Raw genomic sequence first — 13,155 nt, 5'->3', positions numbered from 1 at the left:
ATTAATTTGATCCCAAACACATAGGCATAGCTGATATATAAGTGATCGTGCTCCCAGCATGTTCTCTTGTGGTTTTGACCTGATATGTGGAAACAGAATTGCATAGTTTGCTACGATTGAAGTGTGCGGGGTGTGGCATCTAGAAGTTTGACCAAGGAAGAGCCACGTAAATCCAACGCAAGCCGAGTCAACGAAAATTGGTTTGTTGTTACGCGCATATCAGCCTGTAAGACAGGGTTGACATTATCATCATCATTATTAAAAGTCAAATACTTATGTGTCACATGGGGCAAAAAAAAAAAAAAGGAGTAGCGCTGGCTAGCTTGTATTATAAAACAATACAATTGAATGACTACTGTACCCCAAAACTCTAACGATATAAAAATACCAATTAATAATAAAGTCACGCCTCTTCTTAACACATACCGGCACATCACTTGAAAACTTGGATTTCTTAAAAACTACTCAACCCTCTGATTTAGGCGACTAAATCACAATAGAACAAACGGCTTCCTCATCACAAATTACAATATTTGGAATTAGCATGTTCACCTCGTTAAACGAAGTTCAAGAGGAAGCACATTAACCTAGGTCTAAGATATCATGATCAGATACGTACATATAATTAAATTAAGGCAGGTCTCAGGTATCTCTAACTCTGGTACATAGTTACATGCATAAATAATGCCCAGGATGCTCCGCATAGAGTGAAAACACTAGAAAGCCTTGAAGAACAACCAGTGAGAGATTTTTGTTTCGATTTTCTTCTCTGTGATCGGGTCCAAGCTGGGCTTCCACCCTTTCCCGGAAAGCTCACGACTCAAATATTCAGGTCTTTCAGGCGGAAGAATCTCAGGGAACACGTCCCTGCACACCTCTTCCGTCTGCTCCTCTTCCGATATCTGTGGCTTTTTTTGTGTGGGATGACCTGCGCTACTGCATTGGGATGGTGGCACATGCGACCAAGCCAAGGAAGAAATCTGCCGGAAGAAGAGGGAAGGAGGGACTTGGAACGCAGACCAGCGGAGTTGAGAATCAGAAGAAAACGACGAGCATCCTGAGCGTTTAACCCGAGGGGCTTGCCTCGCTTCATGGGAAGCATCAGATAAATGTTGTGGTTTGAAGATTTTGATCGGCGGGTAACGGATTTGGCCTTCTCTGGTTGACAGCAGAATGGAACTCCACCACCCGCTGTTGAGGATGCTCCAGCATGAGCTCAGCCACCGTCACGGGTTTATCAAATTCTTGAACCGATCCATCCCAGTGAACAATTTTGCCCCTGCCATTTCGACCAGAAGACATGTAGTTTCCCATTATATTCTTATTCTTATGCGAGGCTTCTTGTTGTATATGGGGTACGACTGGGGAGCGGAGAGAGGCAAGGCGGTTGTATATATAACAAAGAAGCAGGTGGGGTTGGGATGAGGGTAAATGTGCCTAATAGGAATAGATGTTTGTTAAACCGCTCCATCATGTGACGGATATTATGGTGGACTTGGTACAATTTTTAACCTTTGATTTGGCCCGGTCGTTGCCCTTCCTCCTTTCATTCTTTAATTTGTTTTCATCTCTGAGTTTTCACTTTCACCCTACTTCATGCTTTGACTTCGGCGTATCGATCCTGTCCTCCGCCGGTCCCCTCTCTACGTATATAATTTGTGTGTTTTTGGAATTGATCTATTGAAGGGAATATAGATCATTGTTCTAAATGAGTCCATTATTCACCTAATTGCGAAGTGAATATGTCTCTGAGGAACCGTTCAACCACAACTACATCTCCTAATTGGATTAGATTATTATGGATGCCGTTGAAGCGGCCCTTCCAATTCATTTATCTATAGCTCTTTTCTCTCTAGTTACTATGTTTCTGATCTGCTGCTTCCCTGATAAATCCTAGTTACATTACGTAACAGCGATCCAACTTATTTTATATATGTACTTTAATTATACTAGTTACGTCACATAATACTATTGTACGTTGATATATATATATATATATATATATTCTCTCCGCGACAAGATTAGGTCGTGAAGAAATAATAACTGATTAAAAGTTGTCTGATGCGTCAAACATCCTTTCACGGCAAAGCCGATCGAAGGTTGTAAACAGGAATTGACCAAGAAAGAAGAGTGCATGTAAAGGAATTCTTTTACGTCAGTCGGTTCGCAAACTCTTTTTTTTTTTGGGGGGGGGGGAATTAGATTATGCGCTGGTATAGCTAGACCGTGTAAGACCACGAAAGCCCAATTTCTATAAGACCCGGTCTCGACCCTTTTGCAATAATTTTGGGCAGAGGACAGATGTACCAAACCTTCATGCCCCAGTATGGGATCTTATTTTGGGCATTTTCGGCTCACCCGTTTGAGGTCCTATTGATCCGGCCTTCACAACATTGACCATCCAGCCAGACACTAGGACTTTTTCACCATCTGATTGTTTTTGAAAAATTCTTATGTATTATCATGAAATATTTATTTTTATGACCCCGTAGGAAATTAAAGGAAACGCGGGCTGGCTATTTCATTATTATCACCGTGCACTCAACTGATCTCTAATCTATCTGCTTACTCCATATTTTCTGTTACATTCAAGTGACCTCTATAATACATAAGGACAGGACAAGTAAGCCAAACAAGCCGAAGGTGATCGCACAAATCTGCTTCCGGAGAAGCAACGTACGCAGAGAAAGAAGGGCCACAAACGAAGAGATTTGCCTCACGGGTGCTTTACAATCACAACAGGACACTTGGCGTGCTTGGCACAGTGATCGCTGACGCTTCCTAGGAGTGCCCTGCAAATAGGCAAATAATAAAGTTTCTGCAATTATGTACATGCTTCATTTAATAACGAAAAATGAGGCATGATTAAATTAATCAGGGGTACCGCTTTAAGAATCCATAACCATGGCTTCCCATGACCAAAATGTCAGCCTTCACTTTCTGCACTGTACTGCATATCACATCCTTTGCGTCTCCAGTCCCTACTGCTCGCTCCATATTTATCTGCATGAACACTTGGTCAGTGACACGCTTCACTTAAGAAGGAGGACATTGAATGAGACGCACGCATGTGATTACGTTATTGGTGGTGTTCGATGTCCTACAAACAGCTTCAGCTCTTTCCATTACTGAGTTAGCCGATTCCCTGCCGTACTTTTCCATAGCCAGGACAAAATCACCGGCAAATATAAGCCCTTTAGACATACATCAAACCACCATCATCATTAACACCAAAAATTAGTCAAAGACAAGGTAAAGGTGTAGCCTTGACAATAATAACAACAGTGGCAGTAAATTATAGAAGTAGAACCTGCGGCGTCGAAGTAAGAGTACAGAGCAGGAAGAGGTGGCTTGACGTAGTGAAGCACAAGCTTGTAGTTTTCTTCATGGGACATGAGATTGGCGATGCACCATTTGAGTGCATACATGCTCTCCTCGCTCTCATCGACCGCCACCACAATCTTTCGCTCCTTGTTCATTTCCATAACCTGCTGTTTTTGACTTCGATGCTCAGACTTGCATGTGTTATACGTATAAATAGTTCACACTACTGCTGCTGTTTCTGGGTTTAGTCGCCTCTGGTTTTTAGGCCCCGGGTTCTTCGACTCAATTTGATAAGCATGACGCCTTTGAGAGGACTCGGTCTTGACATGAGGAGCCTAATATTTAATGACATGAGGATAAGATTCAACACTGGTGTCACGGTCGAGGCCCAGACAAGCAGACAAAAGAAGGCCCTCCTTTGTATCGGATCGTTAAGTGAAAACGAGGCAATAATATTATTCAAAACCCGCCCTTGTAATTTTGCTAGAAGCTCTGGAAATTTTAGCCATTAATTTATTGTATAGAGTGGAAAGATTATGTATGACATCTGGCGCCGTCTGTTGCAATTTTCGGCAGGTACCCTGTTTTGCGATTTAACCCATCCACTTGAGCGTCTGCCCAAAACTAGCTACTCTGCTATGTATATCCTTTATATATTTAATTAAACAAAAGTAAGAGAAAAGCGTTAATAAAGTGATAGGTAGAATACACTTCTTTTCAGGGTTAATGGATGTCTATTGAGCAAACATTTTCACAAATCTCGTGTGTGTATATCAGAAAGCAATACAATTACTGGCCAGTAACACCAAACAGCTCCAGTTCATCGAACAAAGAGAGAAATAAAAGATACGAGACGGTAATGGCGTACGTGAAATCGGAGTTGATAATTGCATCGCCACTGGTAATAATACAAGAGAGGACACCTAAACATAGAACATGCTACCTTTCAATATTGAACGTGACAAAAAAATTCCACCGAGGTGGATGCTAAAAGAGAGAGACAGGCTTTTAAACAAGCCAGATTATATTCCTGCAGGTGTGAAAGTTAAGTGTCATCAAGATAGTGATCAATATGAAGAACAGTTTGAAATGTGAGAGTTTTAGGGGAAGAGATTAATATAATGATGGTGGAGATTTCATGGGCCACCATGTGAATGACTGATGCCAGAAGCAGACGTGAACTTGGAAGCTAAGACATCAACAACAAACATAGTAGGAGTTCGGCTAATGTATCGATCAAAGTGGAAATTTTATGCTGAGATTATTGGATAATGGATGGATGATGTGGCCTCCCTCGTTCCTCATTATCAGAGAGCTGCATGATATTCTTCAACCTAATTCATAGCTTACACCAAACTCAACAGCGACGCCATTACCCTTCTTCTAACGGAACAACTTCCCCATCCAATATCGACCACACGCCTAATTCCCCCCATTCTATCACTCTCCATTATTATTGTGTACTAATCATTTCCCATTATTAATAACTTCCCATTCATTTGAATTTGTGGGCGTTTTTTTCTTTTTTGTATTTATATGCTTTAGATAAATATCGACAGACCCTTTGTCATACACTCAGTTGTTTGTCAAGTAATAATTAAATTTTATGTAAATATTTATTAATTATTTGAAATAGTTTGTATTTAGAATATATAATAAGACGCTATATATTTTTTATACCAGCATTCTTTTTGGCCAGCATTATACTAGTATTAACAAGGGCAATGATAATGGGATATTGAAAAAGTTCTCGTTTTTTTTTTTTTTTACCTGCATTCATATCGATCAGAGTAAACTAATAATTGACAGAGGTTCTCCCAAATTAAACCATAAAACTCTGTTTTATTTTTAATTTAATCTTCTATAAAGAGTTTTTTTTCAATTAATTCCTCTAAATACTTTTCTCGATTAAAGTCTTGATCCCCGCATGAATAATTTGTGGTTCTAGCTACTTTAAATCACCAGTTTAAAGAACGCAAAACTTTAAAGAATCAAAACAACAGAAAGCAATATTTTATGGATTCCAGTCCTGGTTCTACTCTTATACTAACTATAATTTTAATATAAGAACTAGTTAGCTAATTTGAGCAAGTTCAAAAAATTAACTAAATTATTGATTTCTAATAAAAAGTTGACTAAAAAAAAATTATTGTGATAAATAGGTATTGTCTTTCCTAAAATACCCATGCTAATCATATGTATTAATTAAAATTATCATTTAATAAAAAATTTTAACATGCACAACTACTATAAGAACTATTCTGAAAAAAAATGAATACATATAAAGGTAAAATGAATTGGAGTCTTATATTTAAGATCAAATTGAATATCAAACCAATTTTTACATTAAACGTCGAGATAGTATTTCATTTTTTGAAGTATTATTATTTTATGCAAATATTTAAAACATACAAATATTAATATCTGATACTACTATTTTGTGGGGGCAGACGTGGACAGCAGTAGGATTGGCGTAGGCTGCAAGCGTTGTCCACAACTACATGCTCAAATTGTTCTCCACATTATTTACACATGCATTGAGACAATAAATAGACAATACATTAAAAAAAGGTTAATACTTTAAATTTGATAATGTTTTACACACACAGAGAGAGAGAGAGAGAGAGAGAGAGTAATTTCCAAATAAAAGTGGTATTTTAGAAGATGCCAAACGAAATGTTGTTTGACTATGTAGTTTTTCTTCTTTCCTTTTTTTGCCGCCAAATTTAAGTTCATCGTCGTCATATGAATTTCACATTCATTATGTGTTTTTTAAAAAATGATACTCCTCCGATCTTAATATAGGACCTAATTATTGAGTTGGTTTTGATCCTAAATATAAGACCCATTTCTCATATTTATCAGTTTTTTCTTAATTACCCCTATGGGTACTCTCTCAACCATAATCAAGTAGAGAGAGAGAGAGAAGAGGTATTAAGAAAGATGATTATGGTGTTTTAGGAAAAACGTGTCACATTTCTTATAATTAACTAACTTACCTAACTTTTTTAATCTAATCAAATTAGTTAAATGGATCTTATATTAAGGATAGTGAATGAGTACTATAAAATAAACAGATAATATCATGCGCAACTGTGAAATATTATACCGAAAGATAATTCATTCTCAAATCACTTCTCACAGCACATGAATTTCTTAGCTGAAGAAGCGGTCGGTCCATAGATTGCACACTAAATTTTCTGCGTCAGAAAACACATCAGAGTCTCGTACATTCAAAGTGCAAAAATTCAGTGGATGGACGTGATATTACCTCCGTGTTATAAATACAATAGACGATTGGATAACGTAGGGGTATGAGGGCCCAGCGAATCCGCGTGGCAGGTGATTTTATTGGGGGCCATGATTTCAGATAGACGTTTTTTGAACGCTTATTACCGTTGGCGAGTAGCCGAGGGTCCCACATTTGAATCTGGATGCACAATTTGAAACTGGACGGCACGCTCGGACACATCCCACAGAACTCATTTGATTTGATTTCCGCTCTGTCCGATTGAAAAAGGGGCAGCTCTTCAAATTTTAATTTCATTTCCCAGCCAAGTCAAGTATCGGCCAAAAATAAAGGGAAAAGAATTCTCAGCCAAATAATAACCAAATTACTTATTTCCCGTTGCGCTTAAATGTTGTTTGAGAAATTACACAGACCTGCTCCTCCTTTTTTCCCAACTATATTGAACTCTCCTGTGTGTGTATAAAATACATCCTCTTATTCTAAATATGGTAGTTTTTAATATAAATTTTTTTAAAACCAAATCGACACACATTTTTTAAAAAAAAAATTCAAAAATAATCAACTTTCATCCAAGATTAAAAGGAATATACGTCTATGTTTATGGGGAAAAAAAGGGGATTTTGTTTAGTAAGAGAGTAAGAGTAGGGCCGTGAGTTTTCAAGTTTCTACGCGAATTGGTTCCTACTTCTGCCTAGATAATAGTAAATAAAATATTTTAGTGAGCAAAACGCATTACTAGTGTATTGAGGTTAATTAAAAAAGTAAATATTCTTAATACGACAAGCAATTCCATGATTTGATTAGAACGGGAAAAAAAGGTAAAATTAAGGATGTACTGCGACGATGGAAAATATTTTAAAATAAAAAACCAAGACATCCTTTATAGTACATTTGAAAAAGAAAGGAGGGGTGGTTTTGGAAGTCTATGTATTACTTCTATATATAGAGTCCATCCTCCACACCACGGGGTCAGAGACAAACACAGTGACATAAACCGAGGGAGGAAGAAGAGAAACAGAGGGAGCGAGTGCAGTGGGATTGCGAATCATGGGAGAGGTTGTTATGTTTATTGACGATTTGAAATCAATTTCTGGGATTTCTCGATGCAGAATATGTCACGAAGAAGAATTTGAGAGCTCAAAAAGCTTTGAAGCTCCCTGTGCTTGTTCTGGGACCGTCAAGGTGACCTCAGAGATAACTCTAGCCCTCTTTTCTTGGTCTCTTTCTCTCTCTTGTTTTCTGAAAATTAATAACTCTGTTTCCTTGGTCAGTTTGCTCACAGAGATTGCATACAGAGATGGTGCAATGAGAAAGGGAATACAATCTGTGAAATATGTCTCCAGGTATGAATGTTGATCATTACTTTAGTTTGTAATCTGCAGTTCTTTTCTCTTCTCTTGATTCAATAAATTCGAATGGTAATTTGATAAATTTCTTACTAAACAAATTAATGAATTATCTTGTCGAGGAAAGGGAAAGAAGTTGGTTGTGTGAATCAATTAATTTTGGTGTCGTTATACAAATTTGGGTCGGCTGTCCATTCTGATAGTGACTTTTAGGAACACTGATAATTTCCTTTCTTCCTCTTCCTCGGCTCTTTTTTCTCCTTCCCTTTTTCCTTTTTTCTTGGCCTTTTGCTTTCTTTGCTTAATATTGAAGTCTATCTCACCCTATGCTGAATTAATGTTTTGTCATCATGAATATTTGTCGAGAAATGTGATTGTAATGGTACACAATCATTGAATGAGCAGAATGCTCTTCCAACAGCTTGAGACACTGTTCTTTCTAAAAGGCTTCTGCTACACCTGACTTATATCTGTTTGGCTCTTTACTGGCAGCAATACGAACCTGGTTACACGGTTCCTCCCAAGAAATTGCGGATAAATGATGAAGCAATGACCATTCGGTACGTTTCTTCCTGATATGTCTAATTTTGCTAATGCTTTTCATTTGCTTTATTACAGCTCCTCCCAATTTCCGTGTACAGTTCGCTCAAAATTGAACAAATGTGCCTTACAACTAATAATTCAATGCAATCATTTCAACCGTCCTTGAATGTGGACCCGTTCCACTGTTATTTATTTGATAATTAATTAATAATTTTGAGAAAAGTTGACAGCATTATAATGCGAAGTGTGAACCCTTGACTAGTGACTGCATTATTACAGAGAAAGCCTGCAAATTTCAAGAATGGAAGAAGAAGCGCTAAATGCAAGACTAGAGGCAATAGTTGAAAGAGTGGCAATAGAAAGTGAGTACTCCGAATGCACGTCTGCCGCAGATCGAAGTGCATCTTACTGTCGATTCCTGGCCTTGGCGGTAGGCATCTTTTATTCTTAATTAATCACATTCATCCAGTTACGTTGTCATTATTATTGTACTCTTGGGTTGCGAAATGAAAGAATCAGATGGCTCCAACAGCTATGTACAAAGGATTTGTTGAATCGGGAGAATATTTTCCCCATACTTCGTGAGTCAAGCATTATAAATCGAGTCGACAGGGTAGCTCAGTTTTGCGACTGTGTAATAGCTCTTCCGGTATGAATGCACATTACCCGAGGACCCGACTAAAATTTACGTCTCTGTTTCTCTTGTTGGCAGTTTACACTTTTTATGCTCGTGAGACATCTTCTCGCTGTGCTTACGAGTGGAACAGAAGATTACCCATTTACACTGCTGACCGTAAGCATTTCACTTCCAAAATGGCAGCGGCAGCGGTTATTATGGAAGAATAAGCTCTTCGAATAATGGAGTTCTGTGGTGGTCATTATTTTTGCAGGTTTTAATGCTGAGGGCTGGCGGAATTGTACTGCCCATGTTCATAATTATTAGAATGATTGGAGCGATCCAAAACATAATTCAGCGCCACTATCAGGTTCATTAGATTTTACGTTGTTATCACAGTTACTGTTAGATTGTCTGATTGACATGAAATCTCAGCTGATAGCGCGATGGTTATTGTACACATTCAGGATTCTGAAGACGGAGCAGCAATATCTGATGGGTACGACAACGAAAACGGGCCACTGCGTGATGTGATTTTTAGACACACATAGGCAGCCGACTTTGCTTTCACTTGTTTCACAGCATCACGCTGATGCTCTTGATGAGTTCCAACACCTATGGGACATTAATTTTACGGCAAAAAGTAATGCAATTCATAAGTTAAATTCGAGATATTTTCATTGTCTCCACTGCCACCCACCCACCAAGAACTGAATCTTTACAGATAATGGCCAGTACAATCAACAACCGAATTCACCAACAATGTTCACTTCTGGCACCAGTCAAAAAGATAGCCAGCCAAACGCGTATAAAAAAGCACTGCAGTAGCATCAATTGAGCTTGGATCAATTCACTGACTACAATTATTCACAGGGAACCAAACTATTTCGGATAAAGCAGAGATGTCAGACAACTGAACATAGAGCAAGCATGACTCGACCATGATATTACGATTGATATAACATAATCATGGCTATAAACAATGGTTGGCTATCGAAGAATGAACTATAACTTGATGATAAAACCAACAAATGTCTTGGAATGGTTTAACATTGCAGTAGTGCTCTTGCTTTATTATGAAGTTCACTGAGGGAATTATCCAAAAAGTTTTCCTGGAAACTCAAATTTGTAGTGGCACTGATCAATTTTTGAATGATGCCATCTCATCAACCCAGCTTTGATTAGATGCGTTGTTTTTGGAGACACCTTCTGCGGTTACCATAAGCAGCCTCGAATTCTCTAGACTTAGCAGCAGCCTTTTGAAGAACAGAAGTTGGAAGTCCTGAAATAAAGTAGATTGCTTTTTTTCAGAATAAGAAATAATTGATGACGGAGTGATGAAAGCAAAGGGAGTAATTTTGGAAAGAACAAAATGATGTAAAAATTTACTTATCAAGGAACAGAAAAAGAATGAGCTGAAACGAGAATATGTCATCTAAATTATTCTCAAATTGAATGGCTAAAACAGTCATAACATTCTAAAATCTAAATCGCATAACTTTCTACCTAACAGTGCCACCTCATTAACAATTAACTAATGATGAATATTTTCTCTTCAGTTGGTTTCACTTCTAATACTGTTCTCAAAGACCCGAGAGTTTCCAGATGTGACAGACATTATCACCACTAGAACGTCAACCTCAAGTTTAGGCTCCATTTCTGAGTGAAGAATGACGTACGTATATACTAAGGTCCATCTGTTCTATGCTAAACGGATACATACCAAAGCAAAATCCCCATAAATAAATACGGGTGCCACATCACCTCACGCTAACCAGTCTCATATACATGGGCATTACACCGACACATGCTAACTAAGTAATTAGCAATCTCAAAGCCGCCAACAGTGAATCAGAAGAAGAAATATGGCTATACCAGCTAACCGAGCAACATTAACACCATAGCTCTTGGGGCATGCACCAGGCGTCAACCTGTAAAGAAATGTGACTTCATCCACACCTCCAACTCCGTCACCAACTTGACATGCCATATGGCAGAGAGAAACCTTTACAACAAATGCACGAAAAGCATGACTGAAAATTAGCTGAAATACCAGAAAGGTAGCAATGGTGGCCCCAAAAAAGAAAGTGAGGCTATTTATTTACATCATCTCACTAAACAGCAACTTTATTAGAAAAATACGAGTTAGATGGCCATATTTGAGCATTCAAATACATTAACTTGCTATAGAATATGACTTTTAATTAACTCTTAGGAGGATGAAACCTGGGCATACCTTGGGGTCCTTGTGATAATCAACAGCTAATAGGTGATAATGAGTAGAAAACATTCCACGACACTGCACCTCTTGCACAAGATATTCAAGTACCGATTCTCTGACAAGTATTGAGAAACATAAATCACAAACTAAGACGGAAATCAGGAAGTAGAACAACGTTTGCAGACACGGAAATCACTGGAGACATATGTGCACCTAATCCTATTGTAGACACTTACGCAATGGCCTGTCCATCGGAAGTTGAGGTCCCACGTCCAAGCTCATCCAAAGCCACCAATGAATTGCGAGTGGCTGATGACTGCATTCACCAATTAGATATGTGGGAAGAAAAAAGAGTGCTTAATAGTTGATATATCATGCATAATGAGCATTCAAAACAGGTTTCAAAAGCTTTCAGACAGACAGGGAACATTTTGGATACACTGATTAAAAAAGACAAGGGAAATATATTCTTGGTAAATGTTAATGACATTGGCTCGTTGATTGTTATGTTTTGGAGATATTTCTGCTACTATCCACTCAATCCATCATGTCCTAAAGAAGAAAACAGCCTTCAAAATATAATTGTCTAGTTTTTGGGGCTGTTGAGAGCCATCAGGTAACTTATTGAGCATCATAAAAAAACAAATTTCAAAATAATAGTAGGAATATCCTATGTCATTATTTTCAATAAACCAATTGAATCCTGATTAGATCCAATAGCATTGCTAATGAAAGGGCATCTCACCAGTACGGTTGCAGTTTCTGAAAGCTCAGTTAAGAATGTACTTTGGCCAGCCATGATATTATCCTTAGCACCCATTCGAACAAAGATTCGGTCTACGGGTGACAAATCAAAACTTTTGGCTGGGACATCAGCTCCTACCTGCAAAAGGAACTAAATGAGTGACTTCGCAAGTTAAAAGAGAAGCCTATTTAAGAAAATCCAATAAGGCCTACTCTCCCACTACAATAACAAGAAGTCTTCTTTTACTACATGGGTCGGCTGGCCTACTCTCCCACTCTAAAAGAAAATTATTGGGCCACCATCATGTATAATCTAGGATTGTACAGGGGCTCAATGGAAAAATGCTTGATTGCTTTGATGCATTAGATTAAGGATCCCCGTGTGGAGTCGTTTTCAAATATGATTTTCTAATTCTGTGACTCCTTTTTAACAAAAGAATTCTGTCGCTCTGGGCTAGGGAACAAACCAACCATATATAAAGGAATCTCCCCTGATAAGACCAAGAAAAACAAAATGAAGCAACATGGATGAACACTTAACCTGGGCCAAAATCACTGCCAAGCAAACTTGGCGAAGAAGTGTCGACTTCCCACCCATGTTAGGGCCAGTTAGAATTAGAAGTAAAGCTTGCCTGTTGTGGACCACCAATTGTTATGTCATTTGGTACAAAGGTGCCCTTGCCCAAATAATCACTCTGAAGGACTGGATGTCCTAAACTTTTAGCAGAGAGGCATGGAGTTTCTTTGTGCATAGCAAGCCTAGGAATCTTGGTTGGCAAGTTGGTCCTTCATAGTACTCACGGGCAATAGCTAAGCTGATCAAAACATCCAGCTCTGCAACATGTGACATCCATTTTAAGCCATGTAAAAGCTTTTGGACATCAATCGGGAAAAACACAATGACATGCATCAAATCAGTAAATGCATTCATTATACGAGGACTGATAAGGGATCATGTGTTCTAGATGCAACTCACCCAAATATAACTTCTTTTCTCATTGGTTAATCTCATTGTCACCTTATAAGTGGGCCAAAGATGCTAACATCTCTACTAGATCTCCTCCCAGGGAAGCTGGGAAGTCACTGATTTGATTGCTTGATGTTACTATTT

General features: G+C 38.3%; 4 protein-coding genes across 4 annotated transcripts; 1 reads left to right on the top strand and 3 right to left on the bottom strand.

The window, feature by feature from the left end:
- Window positions 1-383: 383 nt before the first annotated feature.
- Window positions 384-1,337, bottom strand: LOC114738090 (uncharacterized). Its single transcript, XM_028926109.1, is given in 3 exon segments — window positions 384-928; window positions 961-1,119; window positions 1,122-1,337. Coding segments are annotated over 3 exon segments (564 nt in total). The 5' UTR covers window positions 1,315-1,337; the 3' UTR covers window positions 384-716.
- Window positions 1,338-2,547: 1,210 nt separating this feature from the next.
- LOC114738048 (universal stress protein A-like protein) lies at window positions 2,548-3,494 on the bottom strand. The gene is made up of 4 exons (XM_028926059.1): window positions 3,311-3,494; window positions 3,079-3,194; window positions 2,885-3,003; window positions 2,548-2,792 (listed from the first exon to the last, which is right to left on the bottom strand). The coding sequence occupies exons 1-4, from the start codon at window positions 3,483-3,485 to the stop codon at window positions 2,717-2,719; spliced, it is 486 nt and encodes a 161-aa protein (XP_028781892.1). The 5' UTR covers window positions 3,486-3,494; the 3' UTR covers window positions 2,548-2,716.
- Window positions 3,495-7,583: 4,089 nt separating this feature from the next.
- LOC114738096 (E3 ubiquitin-protein ligase MARCH7-like) lies at window positions 7,584-9,751 on the top strand. The gene is made up of 7 exons (XM_028926117.1): window positions 7,584-7,756; window positions 7,846-7,917; window positions 8,413-8,480; window positions 8,743-8,893; window positions 9,176-9,256; window positions 9,354-9,449; window positions 9,547-9,751. The coding sequence occupies exons 1-7, from the start codon at window positions 7,622-7,624 to the stop codon at window positions 9,628-9,630; spliced, it is 687 nt and encodes a 228-aa protein (XP_028781950.1). The 5' UTR covers window positions 7,584-7,621; the 3' UTR covers window positions 9,631-9,751.
- A 509-nt stretch (window positions 9,752-10,260) lies between these two features.
- Window positions 10,261-12,653, bottom strand: LOC114738056 (DNA mismatch repair protein MSH6-like). Its single transcript, XM_028926067.1, has 6 exons — window positions 12,586-12,653; window positions 12,046-12,183; window positions 11,537-11,616; window positions 11,316-11,415; window positions 10,955-11,084; window positions 10,261-10,361 (listed from the first exon to the last, which is right to left on the bottom strand). Exons 1-6 carry the CDS (start codon window positions 12,640-12,642, stop codon window positions 10,261-10,263), a joined length of 606 nt encoding a protein of 201 aa, XP_028781900.1. The 5' UTR covers window positions 12,643-12,653.
- Between the last annotated feature and the right edge of the window lie 502 nt (window positions 12,654-13,155).

This window comes from Neltuma alba, unplaced genomic scaffold, assembly GCF_004799145.2.
Source record: "Neltuma alba isolate B1F8T4 unplaced genomic scaffold, ASM479914v2 tig00013522_pilon, whole genome shotgun sequence".
Taxonomy (NCBI): Eukaryota; Viridiplantae; Streptophyta; class Magnoliopsida; order Fabales; family Fabaceae; genus Neltuma; species Neltuma alba.
Note: the sequence above shows the minus strand (reverse complement) of the source record. Positions and strands in the feature narration are given on the sequence as shown.

Coding starts and splice junctions, on each gene's coding strand:
- LOC114738048 (XM_028926059.1), bottom strand. CDS start 3,485: ATGGAAATGAACAAGGAGCGAAAGATTGTGGTGGCGGTCGATGAGAGC. Junction 3,004..3,078: donor CATCGAACACCACCAATAAC/GTAATCACATGC, acceptor GTGTTCATGCAG/ATAAATATGGAGCGAGCAGT. Junction 2,793..2,884: donor GGTTATGGATTCTTAAAGCG/GTACCCCTGATT, acceptor GCCTATTTGCAG/GGCACTCCTAGGAAGCGTCA.
- LOC114738096 (XM_028926117.1), top strand. CDS start 7,622: ATGGGAGAGGTTGTTATGTTTATTGACGATTTGAAATCAATTTCTGGG. Junction 7,918..8,412: donor TCTGTGAAATATGTCTCCAG/GTATGAATGTTG, acceptor CTTTACTGGCAG/CAATACGAACCTGGTTACAC. Junction 9,450..9,546: donor TAATTCAGCGCCACTATCAG/GTTCATTAGATT, acceptor GTACACATTCAG/GATTCTGAAGACGGAGCAGC.
- LOC114738056 (XM_028926067.1), bottom strand. CDS start 12,642: ATGGGTGGGAAGTCGACACTTCTTCGCCAAGTTTGCTTGGCAGTGATT. Junction 12,184..12,585: donor TGGCAGTGATTTTGGCCCAG/GTTAAGTGTTCA, acceptor TTCCTTTTGCAG/GTAGGAGCTGATGTCCCAGC. Junction 11,416..11,536: donor TCCGATGGACAGGCCATTGC/GTAAGTGTCTAC, acceptor AATACTTGTCAG/AGAATCGGTACTTGAATATC.